At 36.2% G+C, this 26,605-nt stretch overlaps 1 protein-coding gene across 1 annotated transcript in view; it reads right to left on the bottom strand.

Annotated features, from left to right (window-relative positions):
- Window positions 1–26,605, bottom strand: part of BPTF (bromodomain PHD finger transcription factor) — a 58,456-nt gene that overhangs the window by 23,556 nt on the left and 8,295 nt on the right. The window contains exons 2-13 of the mRNA XM_059828132.1: window positions 21,196–22,018; window positions 12,955–13,178; window positions 12,011–12,211; window positions 11,292–11,480; window positions 8,247–8,420; window positions 7,951–8,126; window positions 6,376–6,731; window positions 5,956–6,087; window positions 5,277–5,406; window positions 4,353–4,488; window positions 2,943–3,164; window positions 210–2,637 (exon numbers count right to left, since the gene is read on the bottom strand). Of these exons, the coding sequence (XP_059684115.1) occupies window positions 210–2,637; window positions 2,943–3,164; window positions 4,353–4,488; window positions 5,277–5,406; window positions 5,956–6,087; window positions 6,376–6,731; window positions 7,951–8,126; window positions 8,247–8,420; window positions 11,292–11,480; window positions 12,011–12,211; window positions 12,955–13,178; window positions 21,196–22,018 (5,191 nt within the window). The remainder of the gene's footprint in view (window positions 1–209; window positions 2,638–2,942; window positions 3,165–4,352; window positions 4,489–5,276; window positions 5,407–5,955; window positions 6,088–6,375; window positions 6,732–7,950; window positions 8,127–8,246; window positions 8,421–11,291; window positions 11,481–12,010; window positions 12,212–12,954; window positions 13,179–21,195; window positions 22,019–26,605) is intronic.

Below are 26,605 nucleotides of genomic sequence, written 5' to 3' on the forward strand. Positions count from 1 at the left end.
ATTTTAAAACCAAAATGTATTTAAAATACCTAACCAAACCAACGGGACAAAGGTTTTCCATTCTACCTTTATTGAACAATATAGAAATTATTGAATAATAAATAGCAAAATTTGAATTTTTGCGCACAAACATGTATATCACTTGTATCTTAAAATTCAATTAATTTCATCACATCCTAAACTTTTCCTCAAAAATGTAAAGTATGTACCTCCAAGTGATCCCAAAAGTTGGCCTTGGGGATGGATATGGCCAGATATCCAAGGCAGGCTTCGCATTGTAATTGAAATAGGGAACTTCTCTGATCCCTCCTTTTCTGGCCAGCTTTTTTAAGTCATCATTGGGTAAAACAAATATGCTTTTTTTACTGCTTTTGGTAACAAATTTTCTGTAAGATGGTAAGGCAGTTCCGGAACGCGTTTTTTTGGGTCTTGCAAATTTCATTAACTTCACTTTGTCTTTTGTAGAATATTCTTTGCTGACAGTCATGGAAGTCACCAACGTGCCTTCTGGGGTGGTCAGTGAATCGGTTACTGTTGTTGTAACTACTGTTTTACTATGCTCTTGTACAGAAATGACATCAACGTTACTGTCTGCAGCCGGAGTGGTAAGCTTAGTTACAGTAGTGGTGGTAGTTACAGTGGATATGGCGCAATTTTCTGTAGATGATACTACTGTTGTTTTCTCATCATTAGAAGCTACAGTCTCCGCAACTTTCAACACAGTTTTGGATTCTGTAGACACAGTTGATGTTGTGGTAGTCACTTCAGTAATAACAGTTTTTATTTTACTTTCTCCATTAATGTTTTCCATTTTATATGTCTGTACACCGTTCTGATCAGCAAAGTCACTACTCAAGCTAGATTCCTCACATGAGGTTACAGGCGATGGAGCTACTTTCTTATCCTCAATTACTTCCGTTTCCATAGATTCTGTTTCACTGTTCAGGTTATTTTCTTTACAGACAGTATGCGTTGGCATGGATGCAGTGCCAACAAAGGCAGACCTCTCAGGAGAAAGCTGTTTTTCTTCAGTTTTCTGCACATACTTGGGAATTTCATCCGGTGGCTGAAGATTCTCTCTAAACTCAAACTCAGGTGAACTTTGCAGATGGGACTTAGGGTCCACATTACTTTTGTCCTTTGTGTCCTCTATCATGATGTCACCATTCATGAATGGTTTTACTGAAGATTCCTTAAAAGTCAATGGTTTTTTTTCGTGTTCTGGAATGGATTTATTAATATTATTAACTTTTGGTTCAATATCACCCCCTGCCTTAGTTTCACAGGTATCTCTAACTAAGCAGTCATCATTTGATAATACTTTAATATCATTGTCTTTTCCATTCATTTGAAACGCTGATTTTTCCTTTTCTAAGTCTGTCTCAGTTTCTTCATCTTTATTATTCTTTTTGTCAGTGACACTATTCAGATTTGTCTGATCAAGATACTTGTTTATGGTGTTCGTCTCCACTTTCAGTTCCTGACCTTTCTTTTGACCATTAGCCTCAGTTAGTTTAGAGCTCAGTAAATCCTCATCAACTTCCACCTCATCCCTGTGTTCCAGAGTTTGACTTTCAAGGTTTCTTTCAGAAATCAGCTCTGTTTTAAATGGGTCTAGATCTTTACTAACTGATTTTTGGTGAAATATAATCTTGTTTTCAGATTTACTTTCAGTCCTTCCTGGAGCAATTTCTTCCTCCATTTCACTTTCTTGAGAGCATGTTGGTTCAATATGGCTTTTTATCATACAATTGTTTTCTGTATCTTTGCTCTGCTGTTCAGAATTCCCTTCTGAATCTGTTTTTTCAAGAGTGGCCAGAGCATCTTTTCTACAGCTGCTTTCAGTTACCACTGGCTCTAAGTTTTCACGTTCACGCTGAGATACTCTGGTAATAGGTAGTTTTTGTTTCAAAGGTTTTCCGCTTTTTTCCGTAACATCCCATTTGATTCTACCTTCTGCATTTGTTTGTTTCAAGCCATCCACAAAGGAACTCTCAGACTCTCCAAGAACCTCTTGTCCTTGACACTGATCAGCAGTCATAGGTTGAGGGTTGTTTTCTTTACTATCATTCTGAACGGAGCTTTCACCTTCAGAGGACTGAGGTGAGTCTTCATCCAGGAGCTGGCCTTCTCTTTTTGGTAGCCTGTTTGCCAAAGGCAAAGAGGGTTCATCCAGCTCACCGGTTTTGGTACAAGAGATGCTGCTGATTGGCAAGCAGTCCTGTTCTTCATCCTCAGTTTGGGTCTTATCCGAAATACAGGTTTGATCTTGGGAAGACATGTCAAACTGGCTTCCTTCTTTTACTTTTCTCATCTGTAGCTCGTCTATGTTTTTCTGGGGGCTTACAGATCGAATGCCTACAGTTTTAGCACTAGCCTCCAGTTTCATCCTTTCTAGACGTTGTTTTTCTTCCAGTGTAAACTGTTTTATTCGCCTCTCAAGTAGTCCATCTAATTTTGATGACTTGACTTTCCTTTTGTAGCAAGTCCTTAAATGAAATCCCTCACTGACATTGATTATATCCAGCTTACAATGACTATTCTCATCTTTTATGGGGGATTCAATTTTCACATCATCTACATCCATAGGTTCTTCCTTGATGACTTTATCATTTTCACCATCGATTTCTTTTTCCACTGTGAAGAAGAAATAACTCTGAATCAGTAAGGTCCCCTTAACAACGAATACCAAACTATATTTTTACATTAAGGACTAAGAAACAAATGGAACCTTTTAGCATATTAATAGATTTCAAGAAAAAGGGAACAAAAACTTCAGACACTACTACAAGAGATAATAAGCAAACATTTAACTGAGACATTTTAAATGTCTTGACAAAACCTGTTACACGGTTTTTCAATAGTTATTTCTGAGGTCCTATGCTTTTACGTATGTAATGTTGTCATGAATAGCTAGTTTTACAGTAACTTAAGTATATCACCTTTGTCTTTTGCATGATCTAAATTTTCAGAAAGTGTATCAACTTCTACTTTTTCTTCACGCGATTTTTCTTCTTTCACTTGCACTTTCTCCAAAGTTTCTGAAACATCTGCTTTGTCTTTTGCTTGCAGATCATGAGAATCCTTTGTTCTGTCTTTCTCTATTTTTACCTTAATTGGACCTTTTCGTTTATCCAAGTTGCATTTTTCATCTTCGCTCTTTGCTATTAACAAATTAATTAAATTGTTTCAATTATTCAGAATATTTTTTATACTCTGCTACATTTTAATGTTAGTTTACCTCTCAAATCATTCACACATCATTACTGAGATTCAGAAATAGAATTAATTATACAATGGTAACATCATAGATTAAGCTTAGTGCAATATTGAATTAAAAAAAAAGTAAAAGCCCACCAGAGATAAAAATGTTTCATTTACATTATTTTTTCCAGGAGTCATGTTCAGCTTTTCTTAAAGAAACAAAACCCAAAAAACACTGCCCCTCCATTTTTCAGGAAAGTAAATACCACTTTCTGAAAACCCAGCCTATTAAAAGCATATTAATTCAGACTCTGAAAATTTGTCAGAATTTTGATTTCTACAGTTAAGACAGAACAGACATTAGTATTCAAATGACTTTGTGCTTAACACTGTAGTGGCTATTAATTGCAATACAGAAAGCAAAATAAATCTAATTTAACAATCATATAGACAATACTAAAAGCAGCAGCATCCATTTTGTGTTCGATCCAGTTAAAAGTAACAGGGACAGTATTACATCAATATGTGAGGAAATAAATATTTTTGATATGTAATATAGGGTGGTCTGCCATTTTCTAAATTTTAAAAAGGAGACTCAATATTAAATTTATTATAAATAAGACTCATACAGTTCAAGATGCATTCTAAAAGTCAACTGTGCAAAATGTCTTTTTTAATATAAATCCTTGGAACAAATAAGTGAGAAGGTGTGTTTTGAACTTTCTGGAGAAATAAATTTATTTCCTTTTATAAAACTATTGTTTCCAGGTAAAATCAGTTAATAAAATTCTGTCAACATGGAGGGGGAAAAAAAAAGTGTATAAATACACCAACGTTTTAGATGTTACTTTTTGCTTGTGATTATCTACATAATTTTTACCTACCTTTAATTCAAATAAGGCTATACAAAGCTGTACAAATATTACACACAACTTCATAATTGAAACACTTTAGTGTAGCTACAAAGTGACCATGACAACTGAACTGGTTGTATCGACAAAGATTAGCAGAAATCCACAAAAGCTTCTCTAGAACACTATTTGTAACAAAATCTACATAAGAAATATCACATGCAAATAATTAACTGACTAAGCAATAAAAAGCAGTATGTTAATAATTAAAAATCCGTAAGCAATGCAGACACTTACTTGGTAGCAACTTTCTGTAATTTGCGTTAGTATTTCCAGGCAGTTTGGGCATAAACCTGTGGACATGTGTTTTACTAATCCAGCTCCAGCCACCATATCCCGTTACTCTATATTCCTCTCCTTTTTGCTTCCAAACCTATTAAATATTTTTAAAATAGTAGTTTTAATGGTGCTATTTGCTGCACTATTAATGTATCCATCCATTTAAAAACCTAAGATGATTTTAAGAAAAAAACAAACCCCAAAACTTCAATTTACAGACTTTCAAGCAAGTTGAAGTATATTTGTGAAATAATGTGCTATTCTAAAATTAAAGATATATCTGCTGATAATTAAATTGATTCTATCATAATAACATCTAAAAACCATTTTAATTTAATGTAACAGTGAGAATCTATCTACCTAAAAGCTGAAAGATTATACACGTTTTTGAATCAACCTGTATGTTTGTTACAACAAATAAAAGTAGAGCAACGAACCACTCCAACAAAAGTATTCAATATCTCCTGTAGGAGAATATAAAGAGGTTTCTATAGTAGTTCCCATCATATAATGTAATCTTCCGAAGTAAAGGTAGCTAGGACAGCTTTTTTTTTGGGGGGGGAATGGGGATGGGAGGGGAGCACTGGACAGGAACAGACATACAGACAAGATTCCAATAACCATCTAGAACCCTTCCGTTAGGAAAGGCTGCATTTTGCAGACAAATATGTCAACTCAAGCAGCATCACTTAAGAGCATAATACATGTCAAATTCAGTTCAGACCAAGATTATGAGCTTGAATAGGTGGGCATGGTTCCTACTCCTATGGCAGGGAGTAACGCAATGACATTAAAATTTTAAGTTTAAAATGAAAGCAGAAAAAGAGTAAGAAATCAACAATTTCTGTATATTTTTGTTCTTCACACAAAAGAAAACCTTACTTGATGTTTCACAGGAAACGTATATTTCACCCACGTAGCTTGCTGCATTGTTTCTTCTTCTTCTTGTTTTCTCTCTTTTTTTTTCACTTTCTCCTTTTCTTCTCTTTCTATTGCTGTCATTCTGCGTAATCTAATACATATAGATTTAAGAACATTTATGTACAGGATCTTGTAAGCAAATATAACAAGTCCAACAACAGCATATACTACCCCTTTGAATAATTTTAAATATCTGAAGTTAAGAGGAAAGCCCAGTATCAGGTTCTATGTATTACTTGCAATAGGAACACTGCTTTTTTTGGCTATTCCAGTAAGGCAAACACAGCTGCCTGCAACTGTGTCGAACATCAGACACATTCCATTTCTGCTTCTATGACACAATGAGAGACAAAAGACAGATGCCACTGAACTGAGTATTGAAATTTGCTCTTCTAGTCTCCCAAAGTTTTATCACTTTGAGACTGTGCCTCAGATAAAGAAAACAAAATTGCTTTGCAGGAGCAATGACACTGTAAAAATCTTGTCATGTAATTTCTGTGTTTCTGATTGAGAAAAACGCTTCAAGTGCTGAATGACTGACTAAATTTAAACATAATTCTTACAGGCTTAGAGGAACTAGTAATTGCAGAACAAGGTAAGTTCTCATATTCAAAAAGATTTTTATGTTTATTTATTTTACCTAGTGTGCCCCAATGATTCCCGCCAGATTGGCAGCATGACAACCGGTTTAATTGCACATTCCAAGATAGCCAGTGCTAGTGCAAATTCTCTAGGTTTGCTGCACATCTGAACAGCCTTAATCCAGTTAGACCTGAATTGGAAAAAAGATAAAAACCTGAAACATCCACATGCACTAATATAGCATTCTATGTTAATAAGACTTAATGGTAGGATAAAACCTCCTATATTTTAATACTTAAATGTGCAATCCTTTTAGCCATCCATCACAAAACACAAAAACATTATCTTGTATTTTAATATACTGAAGCATGGTGCTTGGAAATCACTGATTTGAAAAAACAAAGACCATTGCTTATTAATACTGTTAGCAAAAACACAAGTAAAACAAGAGAATATATATTTTAATTTATTGATTTACCTGTGGGAAGCCCAGTTAGGGTGAAGGAATGATGCCGGGATATTGTTTTCTAGCTGAATAATAGTTAGCCTCAAAGTGGATATGGTAAGAACTTTGGACCCATGTACAGACCCATTCCATTTGAACTCTCCAGCAGGAGTCAGACAGAATTTATGCGAGAGATGTCGTCTCTTGTCATGGTCCTCCCTGTGCTGGTGCTTGTTCAATGCGAATGAATTAGTGGCATACTGATTATGATAAACACGATACTTCCCTTCCTGCCCTAATTTGAAATAATTGTTGATATTGCCTTTCATCACAACTTCCTTCTTTGTGTTCATTCGGGAGACTTCACCTTGAGAGTTGACCACCAGAACCTTGTGAAAGAAAGAATGATTTTAAAGATTCACTTAAGTTTCAAATATTTCTATTTATTTATTTATGATTAAGGCTTCAACTGGCTATATATAAAATAATAAAAATACCTTGCATCAGTTTGTAGAAGCAATTAACTGTTTACTTTATACACTAAATATATGTACTTAATCACTGATTGTATATAGAATCAGGATATTCCCAAAGATCAACTTTAACATTAAAAAACCACCATCCAGGCTCCTGAGGAAGTCAAATAGGAACCTGTTTCACTGCTCTGAACTATGTCTATTGAGGGAGACAGCTTTGGGGAAATAGCTTTGCTAAAGTAAGCTTTCTCTGAACCCCCTCCTTAGTAAATCACAGAATTCATACATGTAGCTAAGCAAATATCTTTGACTCTGAAAACATGGCATGGATAACATCACTGGTCTAATTACCCATAACTGGCTTCCAAATCTGAGAGGTTTGTGAATAAATATACTAAATGCTAACTTACAAGGAAAACCAGTTAACAAAAATAGAATTAATATACCAAACAATATCCAGAAAACTAACTGCAATGAACTCTTAACATTCAAACACTTCTTCCCTGGACAAACTGGGCTACTTAAAAAAAACAAAATCAAACCAAACCACCAAAAGACCAACAAACAACCTACAACCATACCAAAAATTTATACCAACTGGCAGACATTTGAGAGAGATTTCACTTTTGTCTGCATCAAGCAGTGCTACAATTTTGCAATGACTGTCTTTAAATATCCATACTCTGCCAGCACAGATTTGGGATGAACAGGAAATGTGGCTATTACCTACCTATTCACACAATAATCAAACACAAACCACTGTAAAGTTGTAGTTTTGGCACACCAGTTCCTAGAGATTTGAATAGAGAAGTGGGAGCAAATGCATGTAACTTATTACTGCCTATATAGTAAACAATTCTCTAACTTTTATGGCCAACACGTTAAAGGAAAGGAGCTGCACTGGGTCACTGTCATACCGCTCTATAGATAGCAACTAAGAGAGCAAAAGCAAAGGAGAGGGAGGAAAAAAGCTTCCTGTGATATTACAGTTTCACCATTTAGCTAATTTATTATGACTATTTTTTTAAGTACCTCCCTAGTCTGCCAGAATCACTTTTTTATTTTTAAAAATACTGTCAGGTTTCTAAAACAGTTTTCGTACTTCTTTGAATTTTCCAAGATGTGCACAAACCTCTCTGCCTTCTTTATATAACTTATTTGCTTCATGTGCTGCAGCAGCAACCTGCTGGCTTTTCATCTGGCTCAACTTGCTATCTGGATTTCGTAATCTTGTGAGCATTCGCGTCGAACCTGGCGTGCCTTTTCCTGCGCCTGGAGAATCACTTCTTTCACCATTAGATTTCTCTCCTGTCCAAGAAAAAAACGCTTTTAAAACAAGCTTAAAAATTGGAAGTTTTCTATTGATGTATGGGAGTTAAAGTAAAAATAAAAGATGCAGAAAACGAAAGTTAGAGACACTATTGTTACCTATGTCCTCTGAAGTCTGAGATCCCCTCTCTGCATTTTCAGCATCATCAGGAGTCTTGATGGAGTCATTCTGCCCAGAACCCAGCTCGCTACCGTTGCTGTTTTCAACATCCGAGTGTAGAGGTGCAGCAGATGCACTGCTACTGTTGCTAGGGATCATCTGACCAGTTTCTTCTACAAGAAGAACAACTTCATTTTTAGTTTTTCTTTTAAGTTGGATCAATGCAATTTTTTCTAGTTTTAAATTGTTCATAAAAAAAAAGTCAGATGAACATCCTTTGCTGGACTGCAGAGAAATACCCATAAAATATTAATTCCCTCCAGAGCATTGTATCCATGAAAGTATTTTTTTGTTCTGTTTCAAGCAGTTTCTATTTTTACAGCTCTGAATAACTGAAATTCATACTTGGATGAAATATGAATATATTTTAAATACAAGACAATTTTTTTTCTATAGATGCACACACAGAGAACCCTCTACTGAGACTTCAGTTTGCTTTTAGAATGCAGATTTCATGAAATTTGGTCTTCCTGCAGCTTCTATGACTATCTCTTTTGATTTTCTGGTGCTTTAGCTGTTCCTTAAAGCATACACCTTTCAGTTCCCCTCCAGTTTTCCACCAAGTCTTTGTCTCTTCTTCAGCACATTAATTTCTGAGGAATCCCACAGATTTCAGTTCAATTGGCACCACTCTATGTCTGAATTCCTCCTCTGCGAACCTAAAATATCAGCCTCTTTCTTACAATCTGAGGGGTCCAGATGTTGCTTCAAGCTCAGTAAGACAAATGGGTTCTTGGTCCTCAGTCGTCCTTGCTACTGTCTGTCTTGAGAGCTGTGGATGTTATTGCCACCTCACTTGTGGCTGAGGTGTCCTGCCCGAGTATCGCCTTTCACTGAAGCGTCAGTGAATTGCAGCTACCCAGAAATAAATCACCCCAGCTTCCCAGTAAGTACAAGTCACCACCCCTCAAAACAGCAATGTCTTCTTGATTGTGTGCAAGAGACACACAGCTTGGCTGTTCAAAAAATACAGGGTTTTTCTGTTTCTAGAATCCCTCCAAAACATCAGGGATTCTGTTGTTTTTAAGAAAGGTGACAGAACAAAACCTCCTTTTTGTGAAATATTCATTCCTAGCAGAAAGATGATTAGGTAAATATTCTGGGATTCTTAGAAGATCCCTAACCTGAATGCATCTTGATTTCTGGCTTTGCCAAGTAGGTGAGCACCACTGTTCAATCCATTTCCCTTTTTACTACGGGGAAAAATGGACCCATTTGCAGTGCCTGCTGTTTGGAGGAGAGCGGAAGCACCCAAACTAAACTCTTAATAAAAGACTCATCTCCAAATTGCATTTAACAAGGATGATGACAGACATTCTCGTCTACCTTTGCATTTTACTCTTATTTTCTCCCTCTTTGGGGGTAGCTGCCTCACTGATACTGGTTCAGTATCTCTCCCTCCCTCTGAAATGAGGGTCTCAAACTGAAATTTCATAATAGGAACATAAGTATCACTATGAATATAGTAAATTAGACTTGAGGAAGAATCCTCTCCACACACACACATTTTCCTACAAAAAAGCCCACTAATTTAAAAATAAGTAGAAGCTTTGGAAGGAGAAAAGTACCTGTGAAAGTATAGTAAAGAAATAATTATAAATATATAAGTGAACCTTTAAAACAAAATATGAACCCATAAAGGTGTCTGGAACAAAGTTATAGGATATGTATCTGTCCCATTAAACCTCTGAACAGTTATTTTAACTTTAACATGGTAAAAAAAAAAATACGAGAGCAGGCAAAAATTTTTGGTCAAATATCTAAAACGTCTGCTTTTTGTCCCATGCACTAGGACATTGGAATAATCTCCCCAGGGAAGTGGTGGATTCCACAACATTGGACACTTTTAAGATTCAGATGGACAGGGTGCTGGGCCATCTTGTCTACACCATGCTTTTGCCAAGAAAGGTTGGACCAGGTGATCCTTGAGGTCCCTTCCAAGCTGGTATTCTATGATTCTGTGACATTTTCTCTATTAAAGAAGTGTATTATGAGGTTTCCAGATTACAGATTAATCTTAACTTTCATTTCCTCTTCCTATTAACAAAGTTTATTACAAGGTTTGGATGCATTCACATTTGCAAGTTCAAGAACTGCAATCTGTATCTGAATGGAGAACTACTTCCGTAGGAGAGAAAACATTTACTACCACCTTTTAAAACATAACACACTGAGTATGGCGACATCACAGATTAGAGTATTTTTAGATTTTTAAGAACTGAAAATAACACTCTGATCATTTTAGCAGTAATCAGATGTTTAGAATAACATTTGGTTATGTAGTAAAGCTTGTAATAGAATATAATTCTAAATGTAACAGGATATAATTCTAAAATAGTACACTGATAACTTATGTTACACCTAAATCAATCCCATTTATTCCTAAATCTAAAGTTTGGTTGTTTGTGGTTTTTTTTAATTAAATAGTGTCTATTACTACTTTTGAATCGCTGACATGGCAGAAAAACCCACATTAATATACAAGAGCCTCTGTGCTTATAATTCTGAAATCTGTTTAAAATTCCTAGCATGATAATTTTAATCTTGACATTCCAGTGCAATGGTTTACTCATGTGAATGAAAATACTTTGTTAGTAATTTATACAGTAAATGAGAGGTTAAAATAATAAACAAGCCAGCAGCAAATTAGAATTTGAAATAAACTTTGATAGGATGCTAACAATCATTATGGATCACTATGGACAAATAAAATGTACAGAAAATAGAACATAAAAAGCTTAGCCATAGTCATCTTTGGAAGGCATGGAAACAAATGCTAATGTCATGGAGGACCACAAATTTCAAGCACTAGTTGCAAGAAAATTAACTTTGAAATGTTAATGACAACGTAGCAGTAAAGGATGGCACTGCAAGCAAACAGCATGAGTGATATACGCTGTGAATGGTTTTAGTGGACAAACCAGATAGAAAAACTTAACAGATTCCCCAAATTACAGAGGCATTGGTAACAGTGCCTTCTGTACCTGAGAGTTCCTGAGGGAGCTCTGATGCCACCTTCTTCTCTGCCACGTTGTTGCTATCAAGGGTTTCTGACTGACACCCCATTGCGTTCTTCCCTTCAGAGCAACTAGTCTCTCCTGCAGAAGGATTTGTGTTGCTGTCATCAGTGCTTGATGTCACAGAGTTACTTTTATCCCCAACGACTGTTGCCTCTATAGTAAAATGCACAACAAAACTTTAGGGATATTCTTTAATATGTCTTAGGATGTCATTTGGCACCATCCACAGAAAGCAACTTCAGCAGCTTTGTTTGTTTGATAATGCTGAAAAACATCGAGCTTTCTCCTTTCCTTTTTTTTTTGCTACGAGATAGTATTGTCTCAGAATCAAAGCACAAACTAATTCTGATGAGGAAACCAATGTTAAAATATATGTAACATTGCTTACTACAAACATGTTGATCACAACCTGTAAGTGCCACCTGTGCCCCAAGCCAAGGTATCTCCAAGCTAGCTCCATTTAACTTGAAAAGTAGGAAAATTGGTGAAATTACTTAATAAGAAAAACAATTATAATATACAACCACAAAGCAATTGACAAATATCACCTATTACTTAAAAAATAACTTAGAGAATCACACACACAAAAAAATATCACATTAACACTTAAAGAAATGTGAAGATCTTAACTAAAGGTTCACTTTACTTAAATGAAGTTGTTAAAGCACAGTCAGTTTCTTTACCTTCTGTTTTCACTTTCTCCACATCTTGCTCAGTGGGTGTTTCCTCAGTTTTATCTTGGTCTCCAGATTCTTCCTTGCCTCTCTCAGTCTCTGTCTGGTCATTATCAACATCACTTTTGGCCTTTTCAGCTTCATCATCTGCTGTGTTTTTATCTTCCACTATTTCTCCTTTTCTTGCTCTGATAATGTCCAAAATTTCATCTACAATAGAAAATATGTCATCAATAAATAACAAACCACCACCTACAGAGCCACTGAGCAGAAATAACATGACAGAAATACTGCATCTTTTCAATGAGAAGATAACATCCAACTTCTTACCACTTTTTCCCCACTTAGAAGAAACAATTCCCAAGATTTAATTATTGATTTCTCAGAGTTATGCATTTATACAGTGATGACTTAAATCCATTTTTAAACCTGAATATCTAATCTTCATGTCTTCCCTAGAACCAAAGTTCAGACCTTCACTGATTTATATTGCTATTTATTGCTCCAAGGTAGATAAATTAAGCTGGTGCAGAACTGCAGAGGAGATATGCATTATTCCACACTTTCCATAATATTGGAGCAAATATTTGAACTCCAGTATTTTTGCTACTCCAACTCCCATTGGATTGTTAAATGTTTATGAGGAGTTATATACATAGATATATAAAAAGACAGTAGATCAAGAAACATTTGACAGTTAACACAGCTCCACTCCAACACCTGGAATGATCACAGTCTGGCACACCCTAAGCATATCAAGAATCTGAACCATTCAGGACGTCCTGGAATACATGATACGTAGTCCTACAAGAAGTCAGTACTAGATTGCTATGCTGGTACACCTGCATGATGCTTCAACATCAACTTCTGTAAACTTGTTGCAACAAAATAAATACAAACTAGTATTTGAATCAAAGTGCAACATCTATTCTCATTAAACAAATTATTCTTACCATTTGCTGCAGAAAGGAAAGACTTGTTGTTGCCCCTTGCTTTATTAGTAAGGTCTTCTGTCACATCCATGTGCCGATGAATTTCTTCACGCATTTCTTCCAGAGTTTTGCATAGGTCAGCTTCCCAGTAATCTTTGTCTAGGCATTCAATTAACTCTGCCAGCTGTATCTTTGTGCTATAGTACCAGATTTTCTTATCTTTTTCGCTTTCTGAATCTTCCTCTCTGTAAGAGTATTAAAAAAATATTCATTTTAAAATATCTGGATAAATGACAAAAATTATAATCGGCCTACTCTTTGCAGGGAACTATTAAATGCCAATACCTGAATGTGAATAAACAAATCACATGAGGACACTCATATGCACTCAGTTTAGTACCCAAATACTCCTTTCTCACTTCTCTCAGAAGTTCTCACAACAACTTCCTCAGGAAAGCTTTTGAAGAGTCTCCTTAAAACTGGTTTGTCCAATCTGGCAACAAGGTTTATTCTCATTATATTCACTATTACTGTAACCAGTAATCTACTACTAAGTCTCAAACAATTTGCAATGAAAGAGGGTATGGCTCCAGAATCCATCAAGGTAGTGTTTCTGACTGCATAGTCAGGAAATAGCAAAGTTAGTAAATTCAAAGCGTAGAACGTTACCTTCATAGAATATTTTGTATTAGCATCTCTACAGCATTCACCTGTGAGAGCACCATTAAGGGACAAAATAATCATAATACGATCCCTTGAAAAGATCAAGGGATTCCCACATTTTTTATCTGGGGTACTCGGTAACACCACAAGCCTAGACAAACTACTGGAGGACCACAGTGTCGAAAGCATCTCAACAGGGCCACCAGACCCAAGCGAGCTCCATAAATATCTCAGGTAAGAGGCTCTCCCAGAGTGCGGGAGAGCGTAAGGAGGACGCTGCAAGCGGTTCTGAAGAAGGCTGCTTGATTTCAGCTTGCCTTGTTGGGTCCCGTTCGGCAGCAGCAGCCGCCAGATCCAGGCTGGCCGTGGGCAGGACCACTCATTTCCCCAACACAACCCTAGCACTGCCAATACCGTGAACACTGGATGGGGTGACACAAGGGTTTATCAGCCTGGCCTTCGCACGTGGAAGAGGAGCTAAACTATTGCTACACTTGCACTACCTGTAAAAGCATTACAGACCTATGGCGCACTAATAATCCTAAATCAAATTGTTGATCGGAATGGAAAGCTGACTGCAGTTTGAAAGATCTACTCTTGTAAGGTTTGTTGTGTGTTCCTCTCTACTGGCTGCCTCCACGTGGCTTATACATTAAAGACGGTAAAAATTGGCCTCAGGTATTCAGAAAGCCAAACAACCGTAAGGCAACTTGATCGTTGTCTATCTACTATTTTCCACACTGTATGAAACAACTGTAGTATTTGCAACTCAATCAGAATACTACTAAAATAAGGTGGTTATGAAGTTAATAATGGCAACATTACTCAAAATTCAACCACTAATTTGTTACAACCATTACTACAAAACAGACTTTTGGTTTTGATGATAAAAACTTGGTGTATTGCAAAGAAATACTATCATTTCTCTCATAAAGACCTTTGCTCATGAAAAGCAACTAATTCTACTTTACCCGTTTACTCCTCTAGGCTACCAGTAACTTTCCATTAGTTTTCACAGGTTAGCACGGTTAAGTCTGACAAGTCTTCTCAGAAAACAGCTCATTTCAGGAAGACTGCCCACATACTACACATCAAAAAGTAACAGCAGAACACTGACAATCATTTGACTCTATGGAATATTCTATGCCTGTAGACTTCCATGTTAAAGAAAAATTATCATTTAAACCATATTTCCTCTAAACCAAGAAAGTTATTTACCAACAATAGTAGGAAGGGCAGCACCCTTATTGTTTGTGAACAAAAGCCACAGAAAAGAAAGATAAAGACAAACACCCAAAAACTAAGATGGAAGGGGAGATGACAATGCAAGAATTCAGCTTTATACAGCAAAAGGAAAGAAAAAGATGAAAGAAAATGCTTATTAACTAAAAAGGACAGGGAAAGTATGGCTTCTGAATTTTCCCTGGCAAATGTCCAATGGAAGTGGTGAGAGCAAGACACTGGCAAAGCAGCAATCGTAAGGCTGCTCTGCTCCTTACAAACATGACTGCAGAATATAATGCTGTTGCTAAGTTTATACTTTAATTATTTCTTAGTTCACCAAAAAGGGAACTTTAACCTTTCATTTTGAACCCCCAGCTCAGTACATGATTATTTTCTAGATAGATATGCCATTTATACATCATCTTATATGACCTAGATATGCAACAATATGAATGCTTTAGACAGTCTCATCATTCCATGAAGTAAGGCTGTGCTAGTACCCATTTGCCAGCCAAGCAGCTCAGGCACAGAGGCTTGTACACCTTGCTTAAATTTCGACGGTGATCATCCAAATGTTTTCTTCTTTTTCCACTTTCTTCCCCCATTTAGCATATCTGAAACTGCTACAGCTATACTAACGCATCCAGGATGCATATGTATGTCACCTGAAAATCCCAAGAAGCATCTGTCTCTTCCTTTCCCATCCATTCTTCCTATTCTAGTGTTAAAGGTTCCACTGGACTGAAAAGCAATTAGCTGTTATATTCAATTCCCCTATATAACTCAAGAAAAAGCCTTCAGTACCAGTAAAGGTATGCTATATTACACGCCAATAAAACCCAGAGGCACACCGTGAAGAATCAAGACACTAGACCACAAAGAGAGAGAGAGTATTCTGCAGAAGGCATCTAGAGCTAATTAATCTTTCCATGTGTGATTCGAGTCCTAACCATTAAAGAACTGCTCAGATAATATTCTGGAAATGGACAACGAGGATATCCAAGAGTATTTTATTTCCCTTCTACTTCGTTTATATAGGGTTTTGAGCACAGAATTTCTCTTGAATTGAAGGCTACCACAACCTTAGTAACAGAAGTTCAGGAATTAGCGTTTTCTCTTGACAAAAGCACAGACAGAAAATGAAATGGCACAAGCTTGCCGTTACTTATGCTTACCCGAAACTCATCTTTGGTCAGACTTCTTTTGAAGATTCAGGTGTATGCCAGTTGAAGCTTCGGAGTGCTCATTACCAAATCACTAACAATCCGAGAACTACCACAGAAAGCATTCTATGCGATCCATTTTGGTAAAGTTAGTTAAGATTTAAGCTAACTTTCCCTGAACACCTACTTGCATTGGCTAAAGGGATACTACTTTTACCCTTTGAAGAAATCAGAGAGGCTATCATAAAAAGAAGATGGAAAGATGCAAGTCTACACGAGGACCGATTCCCAATGTTTTTCTCTGACAAGCCGGACATTGGCCAGCTTGGTGCTGGACAGGTCTACTTAGTCTCCGGGGGACTCAGTTGAGTCACATCCATTTAGTGAGGCCAAGCAGGGGAGAAAAGAATCACAGCAGTGTTTCCTACCTCTTTCAGCCTCCTTCGCTACCAGGAACTATTCACCGGCAGACGTTAGAGGCAAGTTTTAAGACTGATAAAAATGACAACACAGAAGGTGCTAAAAACTTTCAAGTGAAGTAATAACGAAGTACATATGCCCACAATTAGAAACTGAAGAATTCAGTAAATTATTTCAAGTAAGGTTATTCAAATGAAGATCCAAAACCTTTTTGATTAATTGGAGAAAATAGAGGAGGACCCACTAAGAACATGAGCAGCAAAACAAATCTTGCAGAAAAAAAGGTGAAACTGTTTTTGACAATCAAGGAAGATACACACAACTCAGGAATAACAATTTGTGTCTTATTTCTGCTACCAAAATGAAAGCCAAACAATGTTTCATTATCTTCTTTCATAGACTTTTGTTTTGACAAATCCAATGCATCTCAATATTTCTACAAAGATAACTTGTAAAAACACTGCAGCAGTTTACTAGGAGAATGCAAGTCAAAGTCCTAAATTTCCTGACCTGCTAACTTGCAGAAACAACCTTCATAAGTAAAACAAATGCAACTGACCTGGAAATATCACCCTAAATTTGTTAACAGCTTGAAACAAAAACTCAGGAATTAATTTTCTCTTGCCTTTTTTTTTTAATATTGTTGATACTTGCTTATGGGGAGGTATGAAAGGATACCTCTTCAGTGTCCACTTTTCCACCTTCGTAAAACAGAAGAGGTGGAAAAGAGAGACAAAACCACAATGATGGGCTTAAACAAGGCTTAATACCCTCAGCAAGTGATGAGCGTGGAAATAAAAGTATCAGTGAACAACAACAAGTAGTATACAAAACCCTTTAAAAGATGAGAAACCAGTGGTATGATGGATTTATAACATTTATCAGGGGAGAGGGGAGAAGTAAAAAGCCCTAAAAATCCCTTTGAAAAACAAAAAAATGCAAGAATTTAGGATTTCAGCTCTCTAATCCCCCTGGGCAAAATTTCAAATCAGTGCTTGTGCAGATTATTTTTAGATCTATCAGTTTCCTCCAATATATTTGATCATATGGCATTGATGAATACACTCTATTCATTTTAATAAAGTTGATATGATAATATAATTTCATGAATCTCAGGTTTTAGCATTTGGCAGTTATACTTTAAGTTACCCTGCAGTTATCCAAGATACCAGGTTTGGTTTGATCTTGTTCAGTATTTATATGCGAAATGGATGGCTTTGCAATACAGCATGCTTACTGAATCTAAAGGACATTAAAAACTGAAAATACAGAGTTAATATCTGTGTGAGTTATTGAAATTGTATTTCCCTGGAATTTAGTTAGGTAATAAATACTTTTGTCCCCTAATGAAGTGGCTTTAGCATAAGGTTTTAAGGTACATTACGCATTAAATTTAATTATGTCAAAGTTCTGTGAAAAGTCTAGTGGAATTGGTTGATTCTGTACATCCCACACTGCACCGTTAAAGAGTACTACTGCTGCAGATCTACCAGAACAACTGTCTGTTTTTTCTTACAATTCCATCAGGAGGATTTAAAAAATTTTTAATCCAAACCACATACTTCAGAAAGAACTTGTTTTGGAAGCATGCACTGGTACATTTACATTAGCAGAAGGCATGATGTCTAATGGCAACAGGAAGGATAGGAGCTAGCAGGGAAAGAATCTTTCAACCTAGATGATCTGCATGAGATTACAAAAGAAAGTCAGGAAACAATTCATGGATGAACTGCATTTCTTCTTGTCTTTGTAAACATAAAAATACTTTTCTATTTATGTTTTGAAATATTTTAATCACTAACAAAAAATCAGTAAAATGGAAAATCCAATAAAAATTTTCCTTTTGTGGTATTGTTTACAGTTCTCGTCTATTTTGATCTGAAATTGAATACTGATGTATTTTCTCTTTAAATAAATCTCAGTTAGGATACAAAACGTATATTCATAAAACTTATGATTTCTGAAACAAATAATTTGCCCACTGAACTCCTAATAGGAATGCAAAATCATTTAAAAAACCCAATACATTTAACCTTTGAAGATGGCTTTTCTAGTGCAATAAAAATTAACACCAATGTACTAGAGAAAAAGAACTTTCACGTGGGTAGATTTCAAAGGATCAAGAAGCACCTGCATGATTTATTTTAGTTTAAAATATGTTGAAGTACTGCGTACTGTCTGAACATCAAATATGCCACTTCATTGGGAAAAACCACATTGTTTCATAGATCAAGTATAGTCAAAAATAATTACCAACCTGCCCACATATTAGGGTGGGTGGGTGGGGTGGAAAGCCTGCCTGTTTATCTCAAAATCACCTCCTGAACTCTCTGGATTTTTTTATGTTAATTCCCAGATCGCTAACAGCAAGCAGAATCACAGAATCACTAAGGTTGGAAAAGACCTGCAAGATCATCAAGTCCAACCATCAACTGACACCACCATGCCCACTAAACCATGTCCCGCAGTGCCACGTCCACACGTTCCTTGAACACCTCCAGTGATGGTGACCCCACCACCTCCCTGGGCAGCCTCTTCCAGTGCTTCACCACTCTCTTAGTGAAGAAATTTTTCCTAATATCCAGCCTGAATCTCCCCTGGTGCAACTTGAGGCCATTTCCTCTTATCCTATCACTCGTCACTTGGGAGAAGAGACCAACACCCACCTCACCACAACCCCCTTTCAGGCAGTTGTAGAGAGCGATGAGGTCTCCCCTCAGCCTCCTCTTCTCCAGACTGAACACCCCCAGCTCCCTCAGCCGCTCCTCATCAGACTTGTGCTCCAGACCCCTCACCAGCTCCGTCGCCCTTCTCTGGATATATTCTCAGAATAGAATCATTCTGCCAGTACAGTAGAGCAGTGAGACAAACCCATCTTTAGAACAATCTTTTCCTCAAGAGTTTGAAAGGAAAGATACAAAAACCACGCACAGAGGAGACCATAAGTTATTAAAGCACAGATACCTAAAGCAAAAAGAGGATCAGTTACATGCCCTTCACAACCAGGCTTTTTGTGAAAATCAAATCTTCAACTCATTTTCCGGAAACCAGAAGGTAGAAAATTATGTATGAGGCAATGGAAGAATTAGGATATCAACAGCTTCAGGCTGACCATCACATCCTGCTGAACCATCTAAATGATATATCACATACTGTAAAGCATGTGATTGAGTATAAACATAGAGTGTGTGTATATATATATATATATATATAAAAAAAAGAGAAGACTATAAAAGATTCCCTGCATGTTTTAAAAGATGACTTGACACTACGGTGGCATTTATAACCTGGAGAAACTAAAAATAATCAAACATGGACTCTTTTTTTACAAGTGTGAAAGAACAACACAGGAAACAAAGAGCAGCGATAATTAATACTTAGAGCATCAGCTAACAATACATTAGAGAAAGGGCACTATATTTCAAAGGACTAAAATGAGCCCTTAGAAGTATCTTGTTTGCAAGATGTAATGCCATCAACAGCCCTCACAATCCCTTTTAAAAACACTGGCTGATGATATCTTAACATTCACTGTAACCTGTTTTGTACGAAATTCTGTTAAGGTATCCAGCTGTCGCTTATTTTCTCCATAATACTGAATGGAAAATTGTACTTCAAGAAATTTAGTAAAATCTCTTTATTTTTCCTAAATTGACAATACAATTGATTTCACTTAAATACTATTTCTCCTCCATTATGAGAACAATTACATAAGAAAAGTCTTTTATAAGAAAAAACAGTCTTTACCTATTTTCCTGTGAAGTATTTTTATAATTTCAGATTCAACTTTTCAGGTAAAAAACCACAGCACAATGCCCTCACTAACAAGGGTTTGATTATTATTAATGTTTTGAGATACATTAGTATCCCAAGACAAACCAGTAACAGGGAATTGTGTTAAACATGCCAAGCAGATTGCTTGAAGACAGGCATTCCACAGAATCCTATCATAGAATGGTTTGGGTTGGAAGGGACATTAAAGATCATCTAGTTCCAACCCCCCTGCCATGGGAAGGGACACCTTCCACTAGACCAGGTTGCTCAAAGCCCCGTCCAACCTGGCCCTGTACACTTCCAGAGTTGGGGCATCCACAGCTTCTCTGGGCAACCTGTTCCAGTGCCTCACCACCCTCATGGTGAAGAATTTCTTCCTAACATCTAATCTAAATCTACCCTCTTTCAGCTTAAAGTCATTACCCCTTGTCCTATCACTACATGCCCTTGTAAAAGGTCTTTGCTATTTTGACTTTGTTTACACCTATAGAAGTGTCCACATAGAATGTTTTCTGCATTTCCACTTAACAGATATTGTGAATACCTTTGAGCGCCTCTGAAAGTCTTAGCTTCAAAGGCAGACCATCAAACCAGTACCAGTATCTAACCACCAAATACTATCTAAGCAGGTGATAGCATACCAAAAGTAGTGTCCTGTACATCATGTGATCATAAACAGAGTTAAACTACTTTTCAGTAACTTTTACAAGAAACTGGAGAGTTCTCATTAAAATTCCCTTTCTTTTCCTCACATTCATGTGGTTTAAGCACGTTAAGATTAAGCCAGAGGCCCTGTTTTTTTCCCCTTTTTATATATAGATGATGAGAATATTTATTTTGGAGAAAATTAATGGATTAATTACACGGTCTTTAGAAATCTACTTACAAAACAGCAAGTAATGGTCTTCTCTAAAGAAAGAACAATTTTAAGATGGCAACAGCAACTTACAGGGCATATTAAAAATACATTCAATATAATATTATTGTTCAGAAAATACTAAATTATTAGTTTACTTACATAATAATTCTTCTGTTCAGGAACCAGTATTTTCGTCTATGCCTGTCATATCCAATAGGTTCATGTCGAATGTATGGTTTATTTTTTTGGATTTCAGCAACACAGTCAGTTACTCCAGGCACCTTATGTGCTACACAGACCTCACACTGCCATTCATCTTCTGGTACCTCTTCAAGAGGTGGTTTCACACACTCCAAATGGTACACAGCTGAACAAGTTTCACAGCAAAGCAAATCCCCAAGTTTGTGACAAACCCTACAATGATCATCATACTGAATAACACCTTCTGACATTAACTCTTCACGTGCAATGTTTGTTGTAAGAAACTGATCCACTAAGAACTGCAGAACTTTGATTTTATTCTCTACTGGTCCATAAGGATAGTCCTCTGTCTCTTGGTAAGGAAGAACATGATGGTATTCCTTGTCACTCTCACAATATACCCGCAGAACCTCTGGCCACGTCATTCCATCTATGAAATACAAAGTGGAATTAACGCTATCTTTGAGGTCAGCAGGTCCAAAGGTAGTATTTGAAGTGTCTTCTTCACGTAAAACTGCTTTTAAAAGCACTATATGCATCTCTGCCATAAGTGTGCACTGCTCTTGACTTACCAGAGCAGCACAGAAGTCCTCAAAACGAAAAGGAGAGAGGCGTAAAACAGTGCCAAAGTTCCTTAGTACCTCATAGATGGCAATAACATTCATTATATGCTCGCTAGGCACCATTAAGTCCTCTGAGGATTTAGGAAACTCCAAGGGTGGGATATCTTTTTCTTCCAATATTGGAGAACGAGGACGATGCACTCTTTGTCTTCTCCTACCTGGAATAAAAAACAACAATAAGAATTTTGCCATTTACAGGTCAACGTGTTTAAACATCTATCATCAATGACTGTGTCAAACTTTCTAAACTATTGCAAATTAAGGATTCACATCTTCACAGTTACATAGATGTGATAATTCAGCTAATAATCTTATACTTTAATTAAGAGTATGAGAATAAAATACACAAGCTATCTGAAGCAAAACTTCAGATGCTTACAGCAGCTGCATTTCCCATATAATATACACCTACTGAATGTTTAAGATGACGTCTAGAATTCTAGTTGTTTAAATTAGTTAAAAAGAAAGACATTTCCCTCAGCCAAAATATTAACTTAGAAATTTTTCTCATTTTTATTCAGCATGACTAGTTTAGCATTCCTTCTTGGAATTTTAACTTTGAACTTGAAGCATCAAGCTTCAAACAACAGATATTTTTTGTATTAAATACTGCAAGCTATTCTCCTATCCAGCAATAGTATACAGGAAACATAATTTCAAGGAGATGTCTTAGTACATCCATTTCAACCAAATTAAATTACAGAAGAGAACCTAAATCACTTTGTCCACTGCCTTCTAACTAGAATATTTCTCCTGGATACCTACAAGCCAGAAACAAAAGTTAAATGGAATGTTTTATGAAAACCTTTGAGGAACTCCCAATTTTTCAAAACAAAACAAACAAAAAACCAAACTACCCCCATGCTTCAATAAAACAGGAGAGATATCCACAGAATGATAAGGAGGCAGAATTATGGAAGGACAAAGCCTAACACTAAAAGCTAATCTGAAGAGCTGTTTCACTACCTAAAAGAAAAGACACTGAGCGTAATTAATTCAGTCTCAGATGCTAATTCAGATGAGATGCTATACTTTCTTCCCTTTAATTCCACTATCCTTGATGCCAAGCAGAAAGAAAAACAAAAGAGTAAAGTTTCTGTCCATGCCACTACTAGACAGATGAAATATTTCAGTCTTCCATCAAAATAATGAAAAAGTATCCAGCTACATGCAACTATTTTGCAGCTATTAGTTAAAGTATTAGGATGCACTCATTAAACCTACTTCCTTTTAAAAAAAAAACCAAACAACTTAATCAAGTTTAGACAACCTCATAAACTAATCATAGCACCATCATCTTGGTTTAAAACCAAGAACTGCGATGAAAACTGTTTTTAGGTCCACTGGTAAGCATACTAAGATTCTAGTCATCAACTAATTTCATAATTATCAATTCCACACAGAGAAGCGGTGGGCAGGATGCATTTTATTCACAGAGAAAATCGAAACGAAAAATGAAGTTGTCCGTAACAGCAATTTCATATGCACACTTTATTAAAAAATGACATATATTATGCATTGTGTGATCTGAGACTGAAGAGTGACACAACCACTGTTCTGGAATTTTGAACATTACATCAATAATTTCTCAATCAAATTCTGTAAATAACAGAGCCAAAAAAAACCTCATTAAAAAATTAAGAGATAAAGTAAGTTCCAGTCATCTTGGATGTTACCATTAAGAGGAAATGGTTCTCTGTGGCATTTGTTCAACCCACCCTACTCCCTCCAATACTCCCATAAATACAGGACATTAGTCTCATGGGGAGTTGGGGAAAAAAAAAAAAGTCCCGCTAAGGCAGGCAGATACCCAAGACAGATCCTGCTGAATCCGAAAACACCATCATTAAAACTTCAATGCATTGAAAAGGAAAAAAAAAAGTTACCAACCAAAAAAAACCCCAACTACCTTTAAGAAACATCTTGATGCATAATAGACAGCTTGCCAAATGATTCCAGATGAAAAATAAATCAATCCTTGAGCTAGTATGGCAAGATGACACCAGATACATCTCTCCCTCTCAATCTTTAAAGAACGAAATCTTATGCAACAAATAAGACACTCTGAAACAATGTAAAAGATGAACTGCCAGATGTTTCCATTACAGAAGTAATGGGTCAACATCATCTGCGTATAAAAATAAATTTCCAAGTTTAGTTAAGTTTGAGTTCTGACTGTGGAAAATGAAAGAATGCTTGTATGACTGTCTTCCAATATGCTTCTGCACAAATCAGTGGAAAATGTTCAATCATGGCAAACACACAAAAACACAGAAGTTTCACAGCCAGGCACAAAGCAAGTGTTCTTACAGCAAGAAATACCTAGATTAAACTCAACTTTTCTATCATCATGATCCAAAATCATATATGCATAAACCAGAGTTAGTTTAATTAAAAGACCCCAAAGGAAATCACACACACGTGCACACTCGCAGATTAAATTACTTTAGGGTCCTGAAGCAGGACGGTGTAGGACCAGTCCTACTAGATAGTCATGCAAGACAACAATGCAGAACAGATATTCTGAAATCACTAATGGCCTTCACAGAGTCCAAATATCACAAAAAACTGGCAGAGCTATAAACTAGGATTCTTTTCAGTGTTTGCAATTGTAGCAGAAAGACACGTGTGTCACACAGTAAAGCCGTAACAGAAACAGCCCTTCAAGAAAGAAAGCAGCAAGAATGATAACCCTGGTTTACCCAAATTAATCAAGTGACAACCCCCCTCCCAGTAATTTCAGGCAAAGATAAACTAGAATGAAGGAACACTGCTGAAAAAACCAAAGACTCTTTATTTCCTCTCATTTGTTGAGATTTTCTACTCCGAGAACAAACTTGTAATTATCCTATGCATTATTTTTATCCTTCATTGAAAAAAACCAGACTCCTCGTATACCATCTTTGCTGATGTCTCTTTCACAAGAGATAAACACTGGTATATTTGTTACATCAAACTAACAGGAGAAGCGAAAAAAGAACCTTAAGACAAAGCATTCCTAACATTTTCTGAAAAAGTTTAAAAAGTTCTCTAACACTTCCTCTTAAAAAGGAAGCATATTGGTACAATTAGAGGTCGAGAGTAAATGTGTTATCAGGATGCAAAGTACGTCACAATACCATAATAAAGAACTCTGCTTTGGTGCAAGTACAATGTAACCATGTGGTTGCATTATTCACACCACTCTTCATCTTCTATTTAAATCAATTTACATATTCATGTTTGCTTTGGTATAAAGCACAGAAATTTCAAAAATAATTGTAGAACAATTGTAGTTTAGACAATAAGGAAAACCATATTGCATTATAAAATGCATGATTTGTCCACTACTTTGTGTTATGCCTCACGGTATGCAGCACAGTTACTGTATCATACCACTCAACACTCCCACTCCATACTGTAAATCACACACCACACCTCAAGAGCTCAAATGATTTCTCTTTTTGGACACTGAACTGCTTGAGCAATGCTGCACTGCATATAATCTGGTTTCCAGAGCTAAAAAAGGAAAGTATTTAAAGATGCAGAGTATCTCAGAAAGAAATGGTACCCAGGTATATTTTTCTTGAATGGCTTGGTGGCATAGTATTTCAAATCTTTCTACTTTTTTTTTTTCTTTCCAATAGCACTTTCAATTTGTTATTGATATTTGCTGTACCTGGATTGAACAGAATTTCACGTTTTGAACTTTGAACAATCACAAAGTGTGATCTGGAAATTCAGAAATGCCAAACAATATCTGCTTAAACGTATTACTGTTTGATGCATAAACTGCAATCTCAAGAAACCCTCCAGATACATTTTAAGAAAAAAAAAAACCAACAACAAAACCAAGCAGTCTAATCTCCAGGGAAAAAGATGGACATTCTCTGCCAAGGTGCTCATAAATCTCGAAGCATTCTAAGTGGCTGTTGAACTTAAATTAAAAGAGTAGGCCAATGGAATATGATATAATGATGTCAAAGTACTATTGTCTCTGTTTTGAGCTGAAATTTTTTGTATTCTCCTGGTTGGGTGGATAACACCCTCCTTTGCCACTAGCTCAGACAGCTGAAGAAAGGCAGTTTTGAACTCCAAATAAGGACTCTAGGCTTGTTTGCAATTCTGATAATAATTTCTTCATTGCTAATTATCTGCAGTGTTCTGACACCCCATACAGCTCACAGTACTTAGAAGCAGTTTCAACTTCTGTGAAGGTTTTTGAAGATCACAGTTCATGTTTACCCAACTGTTCTTCAGACATACAAAAAAATCCCTCAAATTTTGAAAAAAGTTCTCCTACAATAAACATATCCAACTCTTCAAGCTCTTCACTTTCAAGGAGAATCTTCTCTTTTTCCACATGGTAAATTGTCCAGTGCTCGAATCTGACATTCACTGGCAAACAAAAAAGATAAAACAAATCCCAAAAGAAACAAAAAAACCAACTAAACAAAAAAGCACCCACACCTTTGGTCTCTTCAAACATTTGTATGTTCAAATTATTTTATTTTACTTTTATTTATTTTAGAGATTCTAGGATTTGACAACACTTTTTTTTTTTAAACTTGTGATTCGTGATGGATTTTGCCCTCCACAGGGAATTCTGAGTACTATCTGTGAGAAAAAGTGTTAACTCAAATTTAATTGATTTAAAAAAAAAAAGTCAATTTAATGACCTCAATTTAAATATTTAAGAGAGAAGTGCAAGCTTGTGTAGACTATACAATTGATGATTACACAATAACAAACATTTATTTTGATTT

The sequence above is a fragment of the Gavia stellata genome, chromosome 22 (assembly GCF_030936135.1).
Source record: "Gavia stellata isolate bGavSte3 chromosome 22, bGavSte3.hap2, whole genome shotgun sequence".
Lineage (NCBI taxonomy): Eukaryota > Metazoa > Chordata > Aves > Gaviiformes > Gaviidae > Gavia > Gavia stellata.